At 35.9% G+C, this 20234-nt stretch overlaps 1 protein-coding gene across 1 annotated transcript in view; it reads right to left on the bottom strand.

The window, feature by feature from the left end:
• Positions 1 to 20234, bottom strand: part of ADAMTS19 (ADAM metallopeptidase with thrombospondin type 1 motif 19) — a 245646-nt gene that overhangs the window by 103838 nt on the left and 121574 nt on the right. The window contains exon 9 of the mRNA XM_047868192.1: positions 610 to 750. Within this exon, the coding sequence (XP_047724148.1) occupies positions 610 to 750 (141 nt within the window). The remainder of the gene's footprint in view (positions 1 to 609; positions 751 to 20234) is intronic.

Raw genomic sequence — 20234 nt, 5'->3', positions numbered from 1 at the left:
TCAATAACCGCTTTGTGTATCTCATACTGTTTCTGCTTGTTCATTTATTTACCAAAGAGATAAGTAAAGAACAAGGGATTTTAAATGAAAATTTGAACAATACTAATATTTTTCACTTCTTTTTCCAACCAGACATAAACTGTTCCCTCTGTTGAAGGTGGGAAAGAAGAGAATGAGAACTATTATAATGGTGAAAATGATGTATTAATGAAAAAAATCCACAGCTTAGAAGTATCATAATGGAAGAGTGGAGCTTTTGTTAAAGAGGTTCTTTGTGATAACAGATGTGCTGAGTGATGAACAATGAGAGTATTTTCCACTGGGAAATTTCAAAGAGGTAAGGAAACACTGTGATAGATAATTTTCCAACCTTACAAATCATCTTGCTCGTTCTTTTATTAGAAAATGTGGACACTAAGAAGCAGATGGGTTAAATAATATGTTCCAATTCACACTCTCTGAGTCAGTGGAAGGGCCAGCATTAGAACTGAGTGCCTTGATCCCTAATCGGGTGTCCTTTCCACTCTACTGTGCCACCTTCCCTGGTTGGTAGAGGAAGCAGGCACATGTAAACATTGACAATGCAACAATAGTAAATGACCTCAGTACCTTAGAAATCTTTCCAAATCTTCCTTGCTACATCGGGACCATGAAACATCACCAAGATTTTGTCCTTTAATCCATTCACCAGACATGATATGAAGACCATCAGCACATGATGGGTGGTCATTGTCATGATTAATGCCCATGCTGATTCAGAATATAATTAAAATAAAAAATTACATTAGGTAAGTATATCTTAACGATTTATAAAGGCAATTAAATAACAGAAAAATACTGAAACTAATGGGAGATAAATTAGTTTTAAAAATCAAAATAAAATTAGATATCAGATTGATTTTTTTTGAAATTTTGTTATCTAGATTAAAGATAAATATTTTTACTGAGGGAAACATATTTCCCAATGAATCTAGCAAATAACATGTTTAGTCACCTATTTTCAAAATGGTCTATAGATAAAATTTTCAGAGTTGTATGTATGAAACATATAGAAATAGAAAGTTTCTATTCAACCACATTAAATTCTTGTTCTTGCCTGGAGATCCTTTACTCATCGCTTTTAACAAATCTGAAACCACATTAAAACTATTATTTTCCCCATCTGCTTCATTAGACTTTCTTCTTCCATTCATCATTAAACACAAACTATCCCTGGGAAACCTTCACATTTCTGGCCATCTTTACTTCTTCTAGTGAATCTTGAATCTATTGCTTCAAGCTGAAACTCTTTAAAAAGCTGACTTACCTCCAAATGGGTGTACTAGAAGAATATTAAATTCAATATGTCTAGAAACTGCCCTCATTATTTTCTCTTTCAAGCCTTGATTTATTCCTGTGCTGTCTCTTTTATGCATTCACTAGCCACCCAGTCTGCCAAATCAAGAATCTTCATTCAGGTCTTTTATCCTTTCTCTCAGATCACCACCCAGGCTATTTGGTTTTATTAAGTGTCAGAGGGCAAGTTCTGCCAGTGCTACTTCCTAAATATTTGTCTCAACTGTCACTTCCTTTCAGTTCCTTTGTTACTATTACAAAGGATTATTAAGTATTTAGTCTCGATAATTATTATGTCATTATTGCGTTCTGCGCCTCTAATCTTTACCAACATTCTCCCTGTTTCTCCTCCTGCTGGGCCCCAGGGAAGTCTATTTACAACACAATCTGCCTCCCTGTTACCTATATGGCACTTTCAGCTCTTCAACATCGTACAAAGTCTCTTTATTTTCTTCCAGGTCCTTTATGGCATTTTCTTTTCAGTGAATGATTTCTAGTTTCCCCAACAGTATGCGGTTTCTTATTCTTTCACAATTAATTGTTCTTTAGAATTTTTTGTGTGTCATGCACCATACAAAGGGGTTATAAGCCTGAATTAAATGATTCAATGATGTAGGTACTAGTATAATCCAAGTCTGCTGATGAGAACGAACTTTCCCAAGGTTATAAAGTGAGAAGGTGGAAAGTGGGGCTGTCTGAACTGAGCAGGCTGGCTCAGGAATTATGTGACTGACCATTACCTATTTGGCATCTGTGAATTCCATTCCCTCTCCTGCCCTGCCCAAAGTGCCTATCCTTCAATGTCTTCGCCTGGATAAATTCTACTTAATCTTCGAGATTACTGTCGATGACCTTCATGAGGTTTTCTTTCACTAACTTCATCTCACCTATGTGTACTCTCTGTCCTACCGCAGGATTCTGTGAACCACATTGTTATCGCACTGGCAACAACGCATTATGCATTTTTACTTCTGGCTAATGCTGCAACTTCTTTTTTTTTTTTTTTAACGTTTATTTATTTTTGAGACAGAGAGAGACAGAGCATGAACGGGGGAGGGGCAGAGAGAGAGGGAGACATAGAATCGGAAGCAGGCTCCAGGCTCTGAGCCATCAGCCCAGAGCCCGACGCGGGGCTCGAACTCACGGACCGTGAGATCGTGACCTGAGCTGAAGTCGGCCGCTTAACCGACTGAGCCACCCAGGCGCCCCAGCAACTTCTTGAGGGTAGGAACTGGCTCATCTCTCTGAACTGCTGGCATACTGGAATCATATTCTATAAACCATACATAAACACTGAATCAAGTCACCACGGAGAATCGCTTCTGTTTCAGGAAAACCTTCATATAATCTCTACCGAATTCTCATAGTGAAGGTTAATACTGAAAAAATTGGAAGAGGAGAAATGTGTTTTTCTCCAGGCTGAGTATGAAATGATGGCAGGACAGTCAAGTGTTCCCTTTAAAATGTAGATGATAAAATAGTCTTTCATAATAAAAATAGCGAATAACAAGAATATCTACACTATATTTAAAATGCTATAAAAAGAATTGTTATAGAGGCTGCTAAGGGAAATCACAACTAGACTACCTATGTTTTCTCAAATCAAAATAAAAAATATCAAGGCCAACTACTTTTTCACTGAGATAAATTAAAACTTTGAATTAAAATTGTTATATTTAACATGTTTTTGGAAGGAGAAAATGATATGGACGGAATAAGTAATTTATGAGTTAAGAATAATGAGTTAAGAATTCACTCCATTTGCTAACTTAGAAGACTAATAAAACCGAAAATACATTATTGAATATCATTTTCCATACTTCAGTGTCAGAAAAATTCAGCTCCATGTTGAACCATATTTTTCTTTCCTATTCTAATTAATGTCTTTAAATAGGTTCTGTAACATATTAATAGGATGATGGACAGAGAATAGGAAGATAAATGTTTTTCATACTTTGACGATAGGGAGGAAAAGTAAGAGATGATGTGGAGTCATTATGGACCAGTTTAGTTGCCGGGAGGTAGGGTGAAAGATGTTGAAGTTGAAAGAGATTTGAGTTCTGTGTCTCCCTCCCCCTAATTCATGGGACTAGATACAAGTAAGTAATAATATTTAGAAATAAATGCTTTCTTTTTAAAAAAAAATTTTAACGTTTATTTATTTTTCAGACAGAGAGAGACAGAGCATGAACGGGGGAGGGTCAGAGAGAGGGAGACACAGAATCCAAAACAGGCTCCAGGCTCCGAACTGTCAGCGCAGAGCCCGACATTGGGCTCGAACTCATGGACTGTGAGATCATGACCTGATCCGAAGTCGGCCGTTTAACCAACCGAGCCATCCAGGCGCTCCGTTTTCTTAACTGATTGCTAGGAAAATCTTATGAGGATGATGTAAAATGCCTGACCCAATGTCTAGAATATAGTAGCAACCCATAATTATTCTTTTTATTGGGGCAATACATCTGAGATATCTTATTCTTCTAACTTGTCAAATAGCACAAAGAGATAAAAACATCATTATATGTAATTTGTTGTCTTTGTGAACTTTGGTGAAAGTTGTGGACTTTAAGGAAAACCAAGTAAAGAATAATGGCAAGAATTTACTTTGCTTGGATGTTAACTAATTAAAATAAGAAACTGCGGGGGCGCCTGGGTGGCGCAGTCGGTTAAGCGTCCGACTTCAGCCAGGTCACGATCTCGTGGTCCGTGAGTTCGAGCCCCGCGTCAGGCTCTGGGCTGATGGCTCAGAGCCTGGAGCCTGTTTCTGATTCTGTGTCTCCCTCTCTCTCTGCCCCTCCCCCGTTCATCCTCTGTCTCTCTCTGTCCCAAAAATAAATAAACGTTGAAAAAAAATAAAATAAAATAAGAAACTGCAAATAAAGCAGAATCTCACAAATTGCTTAAAACCCCTTAATGCATTTCTAACAGTACAGTCCTGAGGCAGCCCTTGCCAGGATCACTGTCTCACCTCCACCAGGGAGGGATTCTGGCCACAGCACACGTTGCCGGGTGACCCTGTTTTATCAACAGCCACTTGCCGCATGGCACACACTCAACTCTTCCATCTGTGGTGGTACCGTCTTTCAAAGCATACACAAATGCTATTATTCCTGAAAGGCAACTGGTCTTTTTCAGAAACAATAAAACTTCTTAAATAATGTGTCCATTTGAGAGAAGAGGTTTTGCTTCCAAGAGTTAGCAATTTGGACATTTTCCCAAAGTGGTGTAATGTGATTTTCCAAATTGGGAAGATTACAACCTCTCATCCAGATGATCCTTTTGGGATCTTGATTCTCATGTAAGAAATTAGCTACAGCCATGGAGAGATCTAGTGATTCAACCATTGTTTACCATTAGTTAAATTTTCCTAAAGCTGTTTAACTTGTAACAGAAAAGATTATCGTTAAAGAAAAAAATTGGGACAGGGCCTTTTTTTTTTTTTAACCACATATCTGGAACTATCAGGAAACACTGCTTAGTTCCAATTCTACAGATTTGAAAGAAAACAAATAATTGTGAACCTTTATCTGTACCAGTTACTGTAATAATCATTTCCAATGATGATATCACTTAATCCTCACAATATCTCCATTATGTGTCTATTATTATGACTATTCTGTAGATGCAGAAGGTGCTGAGGTTAATTGGGGAGATGGGACTCAGACCCAGGCAATCTGATGGTCAGAAAGATCTCCAAACAACCAACTATAGTGCATCTCTTTCTGAATCAAAGCTCTACATTAATGCATATAATCTTTTTTGTTTTATGAATAATTTTAAATGTCTCCTGTTAGCAGAAATGCAACTCTACGTATACAGTTCTAAAACCAAGTCGTGTGCATTGTATGGAGAATATTCTTGAAGTAAGACATTAGCAACACCTCTCCTCATACTTCTGCAACTGAGCTACATTTTAATAATCTCAGTTTAAATTCATTTTGACAAAGAGCCTAGGGCAAATAAACTCTCTACTAACATTGTACATGGTTGTCAAGTCAACTGAAAAAATATTTTTATCTTATAAAACTTCTCAACTTGTTTAAAAGTCACTGCCAGGAAGTTTTGTGATATCCTGCGGAAAGCTGGAGAAACATTTGGATTTTGAAGATGGTCCCTTTTGATGTTTAAAGAGTTAGAGAAGAGAACATTTATGAATTCACTCACATTTTTTGCATAATTTGGAAAGGGTCAGATTTGTAAACAGTAATTCTTTAGAAGACTAAATTTTTTGTGCTCAATATATTAAATATTTCACCATGATGTATTATTTCCCACTAGAAGTTCTATATTATATAGAAAATTTTATTTGAAAAAAGAAACAAACTGTCCTAATGTCTAAGTGGAAGTATATTTCCACAAAATAACAATTTCCTACAATTCCGTGGCTACATCTTATTTGGAGTAACTTAGCAGCTGTGTGCTCACGGTGGGGGGGAGGGGAGTACAAAGTATTTTTATTACTTTTTATATTTTGAATAATTTTAATTATTTAACTGTCAGTTGTCACAAAACAGCGAAATATGTACTTCTATTGGAAGTCCAAAGACCGTGTAAAGGCAGACAGCAACAATGTCAAAAATGTTCTAAACAGGAGAGGTACAGGGGCGCCTGGGTGGCTCAGTCGGTTAAGCGTCCGACTTCGGCTCAGGTCATGATCTCGCGGTTCGTGAGTTCGAGCCCCGCGTCGGGCTCTGTGCTGACAGCTCAGAGCCTGGGGCCTGTTTCAGATTCTGTGTCTCCCTCTCTCTCTCTGACCCTCCCCCTATTCATGCTCTCTCTGTCTCAAAAGTAAATAAATGTTAAAAAAAAAAAAGTAGAGGTACAAAAACAGGGATTACTTTTGACCTTGCTGTGCATATGAGGTAGCTTCATCTAGCAAATGAACAAACACTTGGGAACGCAGTATTTGCTGCATGCTGTACTGAGCTGGGGTCATAAAAATGAGCAAGATTCAGTTCCTACCCTCAAGGAGTTTATTCTCTCCTGGGGTTAGGACACACTATCCTTGCCTTAGGAAGCTAACGCATGCCTGGACCCTGTTAGCTCTGTATTCCTTAAAGCTCTCCTACCCCTCCCTCCCTTTCCACAGCTAGTTATACCAGTGAAGACCAGTGCTGATCCTCTTGAATTCTGGACTCTTGTCATGTCTGCCTGACTGACCTTGTGCCCCTTAACTCTTTGCTTTATTAAACCATGCTTAAATGAATTTAGTTTGTTATGAATACATTAATATGAAAACCTAGTTTCCTAGGCAAAATATTTTAATATTCCTTGGCAACCAGGGACACTGAAAATGTGAATAATGAACTATGTGCATCAGAAACCTAGGGATGGTGGGGCACCTGGGTGGCTCAGTCGGTTGGGCATCCGACTTCGGCTCAGGTCATGATCTCATCACGGTTTGTGGGTTCAAGCCCTGCGTTGGGCTCTGGGCTGACAGCTCAGAGCCTGGAGCCTCTTTTCGATTCTGTGTCTCCCTCTCTCTCTGCTCCTCCCCCACTCATGCTGTCTGTCTCTGTCTCAAAAATAAATAAAACATTAAAAAATTTAAAAAGAAACCTAGGGATGCTGATGTTGGGTTAGTTAAAATGCAGAATCCTGTATCCTGCCTCAACTGATTGAACAAGACTATTTAGAGATAAGGCCTAAGAAACTTTATTTCAAGTCATTATCTAGATGATTCTTACTCAAAATTCTAAAAAGTACTGACCTATATGACAAAAATCCAAGATTTTTATCTTATTTTTCAAATAATCTGTAAACTCACTTCAATCTAATTTTCACAGGAACACTTAATTCCAGCCTATCATTTTGTATAATTCCCTCCTATCAGAATGCTTTCTACAGATTGTCTATAATTACAAATGCAGCCCCCATTTTAAGACCATCTCCCTGCATAAAAGACTCTTCAATAAATTCTAGCATATATTTCCCATGGTTCTTAACTTCTGTGGCTTTCAAATATACGGCATGTATACGTATCAGAACTACCTTCTATTTTTAGTGAATTTAGCACCATCTAGAATTTAAGTGTCTGAAGAACATATTTTAATTCCTTGATATATTTAGTTCAATACCTTATTAAATAAATGTCTACAGACCTAGCCACTGATACAGTATCAGAGAAGCAACTAAATATTCTGCAAATGTGACAGCAAGTTGAAACTAATATGACTTCTTACTGATTTAGGGAAACTGTAAGCCTGAAAGATCTGTAGGTGATCTGTTCGAGAAAAGCTGCTTGCCTGACTCTGGACCACACATTTGCCAAGATACATTAGAGAAATACAAACAGAAAGCCAATTCCTGTAAGACCACTCATTAGCTGGGTGATTTTTTCCCTCTTCCACCTACTCACTCTGACATCCAAACCTATGTTCGGAGAGAATCTGGGTGTGTGGGAATGCTGCCACATCTATACTGGCTAAAGTCCCATTATGATTATTAACTTGGACAAACTACTTATTACTCTAACTCGTATCATTGTCTAAATAAAGTATCAAATACAAAAGCTGTGTCAGTGGTCTATAAGGGTCTCCATAATATGTTCACTTCCTGCCAATCCAGTAAGAATTCTAAAGGATATGAAATCACTCCTTGAATGAACAGAGGGATGTATGACCCATGGAAGCTGAAAATCTCCTTTGTACACTAAAGCATTCATAAAAATAAATATACCACTACTGATTATTATTATTATTCGTTCACTCTGTATTATGTGTTAACCACTGTGCCATGCAATTAAAGCATGAACAATCCAATAGTGAACCTTGAAAGGCAAACTTATCCAAATTGTAGGGATGAAGAAAATTAGTACAGACACATTGACTTGCCTAAAGTTTATTCAGTGAGTACCTGGCACGACAAGAATTCCAGCCCCAGTCCCCTTCTCTAATAAGTTTTCCCTATCACCTGCCCACTGAGTAGTTTCTAACCTTAACCAAGGCATGTGTACCACAGGAAGATACTTGTGACTTTTGCTGTAGGGAATCCTAGAGGGTAGAATGTGGTTAAAGAGAACAACGTGGTTACATGTGGCCATTACCAATTTGAGTTGGTCAAAGAGTATTAATTACAGAATAATTAAGTTTGAACATTTTAAGGAACAATGGATTTCTAGAGGTAAGAGTATATTTGTTTTTTGTCTACTATAGCAATCTGTTATTACTTCCTGTTTCCTGGTCTAACAGTCTTAGATTATGATGTAATGCCTTTATCTTCATTTCTCGTTTACTTTTTATTGTTTGCCTACTGTCCCTTCGGCATATATCCTCTTTCTTATAGTAGACATATTGATGCACATCAATGTAGAATGAAAAGCAAACATCTTATTCCCTTTCAAAAGGAACTCCTCTTGCAAATTAAGAGAGAGAGAGAGATCAGCCAAATTTATGTTTGACAGGATGCCTCCTGGGGCATATGCTAGCTTCTTATTGAATTAGAAGAATTTTAGATTAAATAATCCTATCACTAAACTGCTGGATTTGGCCCTTCCAAGTCTATGACTTCAGGACTTGTATGAAATAGCAGGATAGGCCTGTAACCAGACTTCAAGATAGACTTCATCATAATTAATACGTATCTTAACCACTCTATTTCCACATAGTTTATTTTATATATAAATACAAAATATTAGGTACCAAAAACCATTTTGCAATATTTGTATTTGCATAGTTATAAAACTACCTTTTTTTTTTCGCTCAGTGAAGGCAACTGCATTCCTTGACCCAAACTAATTCCCCTCTTCTACTTCTTGAACTCAACTATCCTCTACTGTAAAGCTCAAGATGACTGACCAAGAGATGAGTATTTGTACAACAAATGCTTACGCATTCAAACAAATATTCAAGCTCCTATAATGCCCAATGCACTCAACTTTGTGCTGTGGGAGAAAAAAATGTATTACACAGTAATTCTATTTTCATAGAGACTGCTGTTCAGTAGGGTATGTGTGTAGGGGGTAGAAATATCAGTACAAATCAGTATATATTAGAAATTAAGGGATATTTACAATAAACAGTGCAAGGAAATTAAAAAATATATTTCCAAAAAGTGATAGCACTTGTCTTGACCATTAATGGATAAAGAAAATTGGAAGATCTACACATCAGTAGGACTGGGAGTTGAAATAAGAAAAAAAACATTAGTAAAGACAAAGTTTGAACATTATGGATCATTTGCCTTCATGAGATGGAGAAGTGGACTATCATGTGAGAAAGGTAGAGGGGACCACTGTAAAAGTCATGAATCCAAGGCTAAGTCCACTCATCAGGTAGGAAAGGACAATAAAGATTTCTGAACTAATGAGTGAGACACACCAGAAAGGTAAAGTGCTAAGGCAAAAAGACCAGGGAAGCAGGTGTTGCAGTGGTCCAAGCCTGGGAAGAATAACAATAGAAATAATGGACAGATGGGAAAGCTCTTTCCTAAGAAAACCTAGTAAAATGTGGCAACTGCTTATGAGAGGAATTAAGGGGAGAGAGGGTTAAAGATGTTTCAGATGTCTCAAATGAAGAACTGTCAGCGGTACTGATGCCAATAACAGAAAAGCGGATGTCTGAAGAAGTGGGTTTATAACCTGGTCCTACTCCTGGTTCTATTCCAGGCACAATTTCCAGCAGAGTATGTAAGCAAACGTCACTGATTTCAAAGGCTTGTTAGTTCACAAGACATCTGCATTCTTGGTACTCTGGCAATACTTAGAACTTTAGCAGGTGCCCCACATATTTATTGCCTTCAAGGAGCTAACTTTGCATATTTATTGCCTCATTAGCCTCTTAGTACTGAAGAAACTCCTGAATTGCCAACTTAGTGGAAAAGCCATGCCTCTAACGCCAAAGTTTAGAAATATATATTCGTCTTTTCGCCTGGTTCAACAAGTGAAACAAAAACCAAAACCACATAAGCATTTTCTGGCCATATCAAAAAATGTTCTATGTTTTTACAATGACATGATTTATAATTTCCCCTAACGTATGTAATTTTATCCACTTGACATCTCTACAAAGAAGCCAATCTAATTACCATGTGAAAGTCTTAATCAGTAAATAAGCTATTAATGTTTAAAGCAGTTTCTTTCAACTTATAAAAATACTGAACTCTGCTAGAGCTTTCTAATTTTCTTGGCACAGTTACAAGGAGAAGTTATCACAAATGTGCTAAAGTCCAAATTACAAAATTGTACCATACACCAGTTTCAAGACAAAGAATTTTGTCCACGACTTTATGCCCACTGTATTATTTCAAGAATATAACATACCTGAAATGGGCTTTTTCTACAATTGGGAAAACAAAGTACTGAGCCATCAGATGCTAATGGGCAAAAAATAAGTATTATTTTATTAATGTAAAACAGCGACCATTTTCAAGTGTTTCTGATTATTTTTATTGGCTGCATATTTTTTAGGTAAGGGGCCTAACTTCAGCTAGTCAGAAAAAGGTGAGATGTTCAACCATTCTAGGAAGCAAAGAAACATGAATACAAATGAAATTAAAATTTAAAATGTGTTATACTCAAAGCTGGCAAAGGAGCTGAACCTCTGAGTCTGCTAAATTTGGAAAACTATCGCCACATGGCCTCCAAAAATAGTGTACCACTTTATACTCCTCTCTGAAATGTATAACAATATCTATTTCCCCCACACATTCCAACACTGTACACTCACTTACACTGTTAAAATATCATCTAACATCTATTCATTGAGCACATCTGAACGGTGTTAGACAATGTTAAATACAATGTTAAATAACAAAAGCAACAAAAAAGAACAAACAAAACAAAACAAGCCCCTGTACTGAGGGACCACACTTGAATTGGACATGCAGAGATCACATAATGATACATATAATGTAAATCTACAATTGTGAAAAAATTAGGAATGAAAACTACAGACAGCCTATAAGAACATATGTCAAGGGATTTAATCTATCCATAGAATACTCTTCTGAAGAAATGATCTGAGAGAAGAATAAGCAAAAATAGGGAAGAAGGCAGGAAGAATTTTCCTGCCAAGGGAAGGGAATGGTTCTTACAATGGGAGTAAATATGGATTCACCTGTACAGATTTATGTAATCTGATGGGTGAAAGCAGAATTGCTTTGTGGTCTGAAGTGTCATTCTATCAATAATGCTAAGTTTTTGTTTTTGTTTTTTAATAAAAGCCATGCATAGACCTCCATGAGCTGTGTGGTACCATTTGTTTTTTTTAAACAGGGCTTTCATCATTTCTTGTATTGATTTGTAAGAGCTCTTTCTATATTAAGGAAAACATCACTTTCTCAGATACATTGCAAATACTTTCACTGATTGTGATTTATCTTCTATTGTATTTTTTCCTTTGCAAGGATACTTATTTCGAGTTGTTAATTTTGTGACTTTTCCTTAAATACTTCTAGATTTCATATCTAGAATTATACACATTCCCTATTAAAAGATGAAAAAATAAACAAAGCCAACCAAAAAATGTCAATGTCCACAATCATTTTGGTGTGTTATGATGTCATAAATATGGTACAGAATCAGATTCCTGTTATGTTATTGAATGATTCATTTCTTTCCACAGACCGTAGGTTCAGCTTTTATTATATGGCACATTTATAAATCTTTTCCTAATTATAGGTTTAATTTTTTTTTACTCTGTTCCATGGACTTACTTCCTTCTTCAAGCACCAGCACAAACTGCTTTATCTACTATGAAATATATTAATATCTGATAGAATTCACCCTTTCCTCTCCTGTTAGTTTTTAACAACAAATATCTTATATTGATTTTTCCACATGGAGTCTATAACCAGTATGTCTAATTAAAAAAGAAAAAAAAAGGAAAGCAAATACTATTGGCATTTTGGGCAGGTCACATTAAATTTATATAGAGATAATTATCATTTTATAATATTCACTGTTCCTATCCCAAACCAGAAAATGTCTTTACATTTACTTAAACCACTTTTATGACTCTCTGTGTGGATATAAATTCTTCTTTTTATAAGTCTTGTACATTCCTTTGTAAGTATTTGTTAGGTATTTTATCTTTTATATTTTATATTTTGCTATATTCAATATAAATGGATTTTTTCTTTCTTTATAGTGACCAAGTGGCTGCTGTTTATGTACTCAAAAGCAAAAATTGTTATATAATTTTGTAAGCCCCCCCCTCAAATTCTCTTATTGTTCTAATAGAGTTTTTTTTTTTTTTAGTAGGTTGTCTTGAGTTTTCCAATTATACAAATAATGTTCATTTTGGCATTCCTTTCTAGTTTTATTTTTGTTTTAATATTATGAAATATTTTCATGAAAACAACTATGTAAAATATATAATCTTTTTTTTCTTAATGTTTATTTATCTGAGAGAGAGAGCATGCACACACACACACACTCACACACACACACACACACACACACACACATACAAGTTGGGGAGGGGCAGAAAGAGAGAGAAAGAGAAAGAGGGGGGGAGAGAGAGAGAGGGAGAGGGAGAGGGAGAGGGAGAGAGAGAGAGAATCCCAAACAGTCTACATGTTTAGGGCAGAGCCTGATGTAGGGCTCGATCTCACAACTGTGAGATCATGACCAGAGCAGAAATCAAGAGTGAGACACTTAACTGACTGAGCCATCCAGGAGTTCCAGAAATTAAAAAAGCTTAACAATCAGATAAGTTCTAAGATCTATGTCAGATGTCTCTATTAGGTCTTATGTTTCTGTCTTCAAAAGAGGGCACAGAGTATGTGCTGCTTTAGAAATAATTTCAACCCTAACGTCCTAAAGATAGTCTCACATATTTTCTCTTAAAAGCCTTGTCTGTGATGTATCAGTCTTTATTTTATGCAGAATTGATTTTTAGAAATAATCTGAAGGTATTCAATTTCATTTTTATACATGCGGTAAGCCAAGTGCATTATCATATTTTTCCGAAAAGTCAACTTTCTATACTGATCTGCCAACACCTTGCTCACATATCAGGTTTTCCTCTAGGCATGGACTTATTTATTACTCCAGATTTTGTTCTATCAGACCATATTTGTCCATATTTTCACAAATGTTTAAATGTCTTAGCTATTCTGGTTTCAAAATTGGTCTTGATTTCTGTTAGGGAAAGGTTCTTACATTAGTCTCCCTCTCATCCTCCTCTATCTTCGTCTTTTCCTTCTCCAAGAAAGTTTTGGCTATTTTGACTATTTGTACTTATATTCAAATGTTGAAAATATTTGCCAACATCCATATAGAAGCTGTGGTGGTCTATTTATTGGAATTTCCATGAATCTATAAATCATTTACAACAGAACTGACATCTGAAGAGAATAAATTTATCCACAAATGTGGTATATTTTCACTGACACAGGTTTCACTCAATAAATTTTAATAGGGGTATATAATTTCCTATCTTTTTTTTTATTCATTCCTAAGTACTCTGTGTTTTCAGTTGCTACAGTGAATAGTCTCATTTTTTAATGACATTTTGTATTTTTGTGTTGACAGCTGTTTTTTTGTCTATCTTATATTTAATAATCTTACTACATTCATGAATTAATTCCATACTTTACTTCTACATAACATCATAATTTTATATAGGGAATCACATCATTTGCAAATTAAAATAGCTATCTTTTTTCCATTCCCATCTCTACAGCTTTTATTTATTTTTCTGCCAAGGTTCACTTGTTTGTGTCTCCAGTATATACACAGAAGCAGATGTGAGATTCTTGTGATTTTCTTAATTTGTAGAAATGTTTCTAATATTTCACCATTAAGAATAATATTTCCCATTGATTTTGGTGAATATACATCAGCAAGCTTTGTCTTAGTGTTTTTCTTTTTAATTGTGCATCTCTTGAAATAATATAGTTTCTACCTTTAAGCTATTGATACGGGCATTAAGATTCTTAAATGATAAATGACCTTTCCTATCCTGATATAAAGCCAACTTTATTCCCTTATATTACCTTTCTTTGTTTACATAGTGCTACTTTATTTTGAAAATGTTTTCTGGGGCACCTGGGTAGTTCAGTCGGTAAAGAAGCTGACCCTGACTCCTGAATTTGGCTCAGGTCATCATCTCAAGGTTTGTGGGTTCGAGTCCCACACGTGGTTCCGTGATGACAGGGTTGGAGCTTGCTTGGGATTCTCTCTCTCTCTCTCTCTCTCTCTCCATTGCTTTCTGCCCCTCTCTGACTTGTACTCTCTCTCTCTCTCTCAAAGTAAATAAACCAAAAAAAAAAAGGAAATTTTTTCATCATTCTCAGATAAGAAAGTACTACAACTTTTATTCCTCATAACTGTCCCTTATTGATTTTTATGTTACATTAATACTAGCTCAAATAATGAGTTGCAGGGTGTTCCTTTATTTTCTAGAAAAATTAGATTAATATTAGCATTATCTATTCATTGAAACTTTTTCTGTGTCTGAACTTGTGTTTTCTTTGGGATGATTCTAAAGCGCTGATACAATTTTTTAAAAGGGTTTAGAGCTTTATGTCCTTCTATTATATTTTCTTAGAATTTTCCCATTTCATCTGTTTTTATCATGACAGTATTCAGTCTATTTTCTTAGTATCTTTTTAATACTTTCAGTATCTGTTATACTGCCTTTGCTAATTTCTAATACTGTTGAATTATGCCTTTTTTCCTTAATCAATTTTATATTTGCCAATTTTATTCATATTTTCAGAGATTAATTTTCATTATTCACTTTCATTGCATTTTCCTATTTTATTAGTTTCTACTCTTTGTGGTTTCTTTCTTCTAATATCTCTTACTTTGTTGTTATGCTTCTAACCTCTTAATATGAAAATTTAGGTCATTAATTTCATCATTTAATTTTTATATATGTGTTTAAAGTTACTCATTTCCTCTAATTGCTCCTTACCTGCAATGCTACAAACTTGCAAAATAGTATATTTGTTATTGTTTAAGTCTGAGAGTATTCTGGTTTTCCTAATGATTTCTTCTCTGATCAATGAGTTTTTCCAGAGTATGCTTATAAATTTCTATTATGTATTTATTTAGTTTGTTTTTGCTATTGGTTGTTTAACTTAATCGTATTGTGATAAGAAAAATTCATCTGTAAATTAATTTTAGGAAATTTGTTTAGACTTGAAGAATAAAATAATATATGGTCATTCTTCATAAATATCTGTATTTTGAAAGAGCACGTATTCTTTATTACTCGGCTGCAGGTTTCATATCTGCCCAGTAGACCAACGTTTTTAGTTGTTCAAATCTTTTCTCTTCTATAGAGATCTTTCTATTCAGTTTCTATACAGAAAGCAGTGTTAAAATCTCCTACTATGATTGTGGCTATTTATCTGTTTTGTTAATGTTTCTATTTATGCTCTGAAGCTTTGTAATTAGAATATGTTAGATGCTGATAGATTTTTTTTTTTTCATTCCATGTCCTGAAGCAAACTACTTGCCATAAGCCAGCTGGAAATACACATTGCCTTATAAGGGACTGTGAAGCTTTGACTTCCACTCCCCAGAGTGCATTCAACCCTGAATAACTCTATCCAGTACCAAGATAAAGCACCCAGTGAATGAGAAATTCTAGCTCTTTTATATGGAAAGATGCCTTCTACCTCTAATATGAGGAAGTTTCCCCTTCTGGCTCTTTATCTTGGTTACTTATATAAAAAAAAATTCTCCTTTTGGGATTTTTAAGCATTTGATATGGGGATAGGAGACCTCAATGTCTTTTCAAATTCTATTCAAGAAGAATCTTTTTTTAAAATAAAATCTCTTTTAATGTTTGTTTTTGAGAGACAGAGAGAGAGAGAGAGAGAGAGAGAGAGAGAGAAAACACGAGTGGGGGAGGGGCAGAGAGAGAGAGGGAGACAGAATCTGAAGCAGGATCCAAGCTCTGAGGTGTCAGCACAGAGCCTGACATGGGACTCGAACCCACGAACCACAAGATCGTGACCTGAGCCAAACTCAGTGCTTAACTGACTGAGCCACCCAGGCAACCCCCATTCAATACAAATCTTAATGTGATTCCTAATGTGAATTTTTAATGTGAAAAGGAATGCCAATATATTACTTAGATATAACAATGAAGTTCCTTAAGAAGAATATTATTTTTCATTTCTGTGAGACAATTAGTACATTTGTATATTCAGCTCTTCTGCAGAGCATAGGAGGTCATAGAGACTTCACTTTTAGAAATAACAAATTTATCTTCATTTTAAAAATACATTTTTGAGTACATACTATGTGCCAAGTATGAAAGTAGTATTCTTTTAGATGCTGAGAATACAATAATGAACTAAGGAGTTAAGAATCCACTGTACACATACAAATAGATAGATAGATAGATAGATAGATAAATGTGGTTGTGTCTACACTTTTAAGAAATATTAACAGAAAGGCCTCAATGAGAAGGTGGTACTTGAACAAATATCTAAAGAAGAAAGGCAAAGGCTTGAAGTAGGTGTTTTGAGTTTTAGAAAAGAGGCTGATGTATCTGGAGCCATGTTGGTAAGGAGGGGAATGGTAGAGAAGGAGGCTGGACCTGGTAGGGCCTACTGGGCCAATGTAAGGGCTGGGGATTTTACCGGTGAGATAGGAAGCTACTGGAAGTCTATGCAAAAAAACTGGAGAATTTGCATTGCTGTGAAGGAGTCTTCCTGGCTCTGAGTTGAAACAGGTTGTGAGTGACAAGGGCTGATAAAGTAAGATCATTTAGGAGGTTACTTTAATAATCCACATGACAGATGATGGTGGTTTGGTCCAGAGTGGCAAGAGTAGAATTAGTGAGATGTAAAGAGAATGTGGATACGTCCTGAAGGCAGAGTCAAGAGCTGATGGATTGAATGTGGAGAGTGAGAAACGGAGAGAGCTCAAAGATAATTTCATTGTGTTTAGCTGAGCAACTAGAAGAATGGAGCTTCCAATTACTGTGACAGGAAGACCTCAGGGGAGAGCACTTTTGGGTTGCGGAGAGTCATTTCTGTATGAGCATGGAATAAAGGCTCACTCCATGTGGCCTTGGCTATATTTACCAGTCCACCACATTGTTTTTATAAAACTTTACCTGATTCCTTGTTAAAAGTTTCAGACAATATTTAAAAACATTCTAAACAATTTGTGCAGCAGCATCTTTCCTCTAACACATTTTCATTGACATTCTTTGCATAAGAATATTTTACTAAGAAAATTACTATATTAAAGCATTCACTGATTTAATACATATATATTGAACGCTTGATATGTCCCAAACACTATTAAATGCATTAGGAATCCCATGACAACAAAAAACTGGCACAGTTCATTACCTCTTGGAGCTTACACCCTGTGAATAGATGAATGAATGGACATTTATAGAGATAGTGCCATGAAGTATTTAATGGAGAGACTGACCTACACAGAACACATGCTGTAGGAAATGATTACTGATATTCCCTATGAATTATGATCAGGATGAGAGAATTCGTGAAATGGGAGTATTCCAGGCAGAGGGGGTAACATGTGCCAATGCACTTCAGTGTGAAGGGGCATAACACATGAGAAACCCTAAAAACTCTAATGGGGCGCAAGTGTGCTAACAATAAAAGGGTACATAGTATGAAGTATGGCTGAAGAGATAAGGTAGGAACAGATTACACAGGGCTAGCCCAGAAGCAATGTGAGTAAGGTAACGTAATTAGAAGTATCCTTCAGCATCTGGGTATGTATAGCACAGTAATTAACAACATGAACTCTGGATTCGGATAGCTTGACTCTGAACATCCACTCAGGCACTTGATTGGCTGTGTGAGCTTTGGCAATCATACTCTCTAAAATACATCTAATATGATTACCATCCTTCTTCAGGTGGGAGCAGAAGTCTTTGGTCTCAATGAGCTAAGTCAGGGTAGTTCTGCTGTCCAAGAAATCTCCAGATTTAGCAAGGTTAGAAAAAAACTCACAGGATTATGTTACTAACAATTACCTTTAAAACGATTATTTCTCTGGTAATTTACATACTTTACAATCTCTAAGAGCTGGGCATAAATTTTAGTAAAAGCTTATCCAATATAAGAGGTTACTTTACTTCAAGTTGGAAGGAGTGAATTATTTGTGGCCATAAAGAAAAAAAGAATATGATACGTATATACAGTATATATTTCTATTTTTTGTTATATAAATTATAAATGCATTATATATGATACATATTATATATTTATAGTATTGTTATAATGTCTATATGTATTATACTTAGCAAAACTATCTACAACGCCACTAAATATTTGTGTCAGAAAAATATGTATTATTGGCAGTGGATCATGTCACAGAATTTATGGCTAAAAATATTTCATAAATATACAAGAACAGAGATACACAATTCAATTGCAGACCACCTTTCAGGCTAAAAAGAAAAATATTGGGCCCTCTACCAACTCAAACATGACCTCCGTGCAGCACTAACTTAGAGTGTTATGTGGCAGGGTCACTCAGAGTGTGGTCCGTGCCCAGGCTGCCATTGGTGAACTCCTTTTTACCGATCTGTACCTAGATAAGCAGCTGGCATTACAATATAAATTGGCTACAGCACTAGGCACACAGTTGAGTTCAATTGACTGTTTTTCTCTTTTCTTTTCTTTTTCATTTCTTTTTTCTTTCTTTTCATTTCATTTCAGTTCATTTCTTTTTCATTTCAAGACTTTTTCAATGAAGCAAGCAATGTGCTCTATTCTGGCATAACTCTTTACATCATCAGGGACCACATTTTGAACGTAAGATAATTTATTGAGCAGTTAATGAACAATCAAATTTAATGGGGAGAACTTTACTACATACACTAAAATAAAGTCTAGGTGGCCTTCTAACAGTAAAAAAAGAGTGAGGGAGAAGACTTGAGAGAGAGAGAAGAAAATATAAAACAAATAGACAAAAATGTATTTTTTTTAATTAAAAAAAATTTTTTTTTCAACGTTTATTTTTTGGGGGACAGAGAGAGACAGAGCATGAACGGGGGAGGGGCAGAGAGAGAGGGAGACACAGAATCAGAAACAGGCTCCAGGCTCTGAGCCATCAGCCCAGAGCCCGACGCGGGGCTCGAACTCCCGGACCGCGAGATCGTGACCTGGCTGAAGTCGGACGCTTAACCGACTGCGCCACTGAGGCGCCCCTTTAAATTTTAGAATGAGGTGTCATTTCTAACTACAAAAAGCTACAGAGGAAATAATTTAAAAAATAACATTTGACTACTAAGAACATTTTCGGTTCAAAAACATTAAAAAACAAGATTAAATTAATAGAACTAGAGAAATATTAACAACATATGTGATGAAAAAAGAATGCTTTTAATATCAAAAGAACTCCTGAAATATTAATCTCTATCAGCTTCAGTTTCCTCAACTGTAAAAAAGACAATAATCACAAAATATAGCTCCAGATTTTTATGAGATTGGATTATAGAGGAGTACACAGTATTTAGTGCAATGCCTGCTAACAACAGAAGACATTATTTTTTTAGAAAGCCTTTAGCAATCTAAGTATGATATCTTAAGGCTTAAAAATATTGTGCAATTGTGAAGTACAAAGTTACTGCAACAGGTTTGGGTGGTCCAAAACTCACACACAGAAAAGACAGGTGTGGTTCTCGCCCAGATCCTGGGAGGTAACCTATAAGCATCTGGCACATCCATCCATTCTCCCTCCCTTCCTTTTTATTTTTATTTTAGAGAGAAAGAGAGAGAGCAAAGTCGGGGAGAGGGGTAGAGGGAGAGAGAGGGGGCAGGCTCTACACTCAGCATGGAGCTTGACACAGGGCTCCATCACATGACCTGAGCTGAAATCAAGAGTCAAACATTCACTCAACTGAGCCAACCAGGAGCCCCTGTAATATCTCTTCTGATAAGAATATCTTCGCTTACCCGGGGACTCCAGGACAAGTCAGATAGCTTATAACAATATGATTTTGGGGTAG

Source organism: Prionailurus viverrinus, chromosome A1 (genome assembly GCF_022837055.1).
Source record: "Prionailurus viverrinus isolate Anna chromosome A1, UM_Priviv_1.0, whole genome shotgun sequence".
Lineage (NCBI taxonomy): Eukaryota > Metazoa > Chordata > Mammalia > Carnivora > Felidae > Prionailurus > Prionailurus viverrinus.
This window is presented reverse-complemented; position numbering and strand designations above follow the sequence as displayed.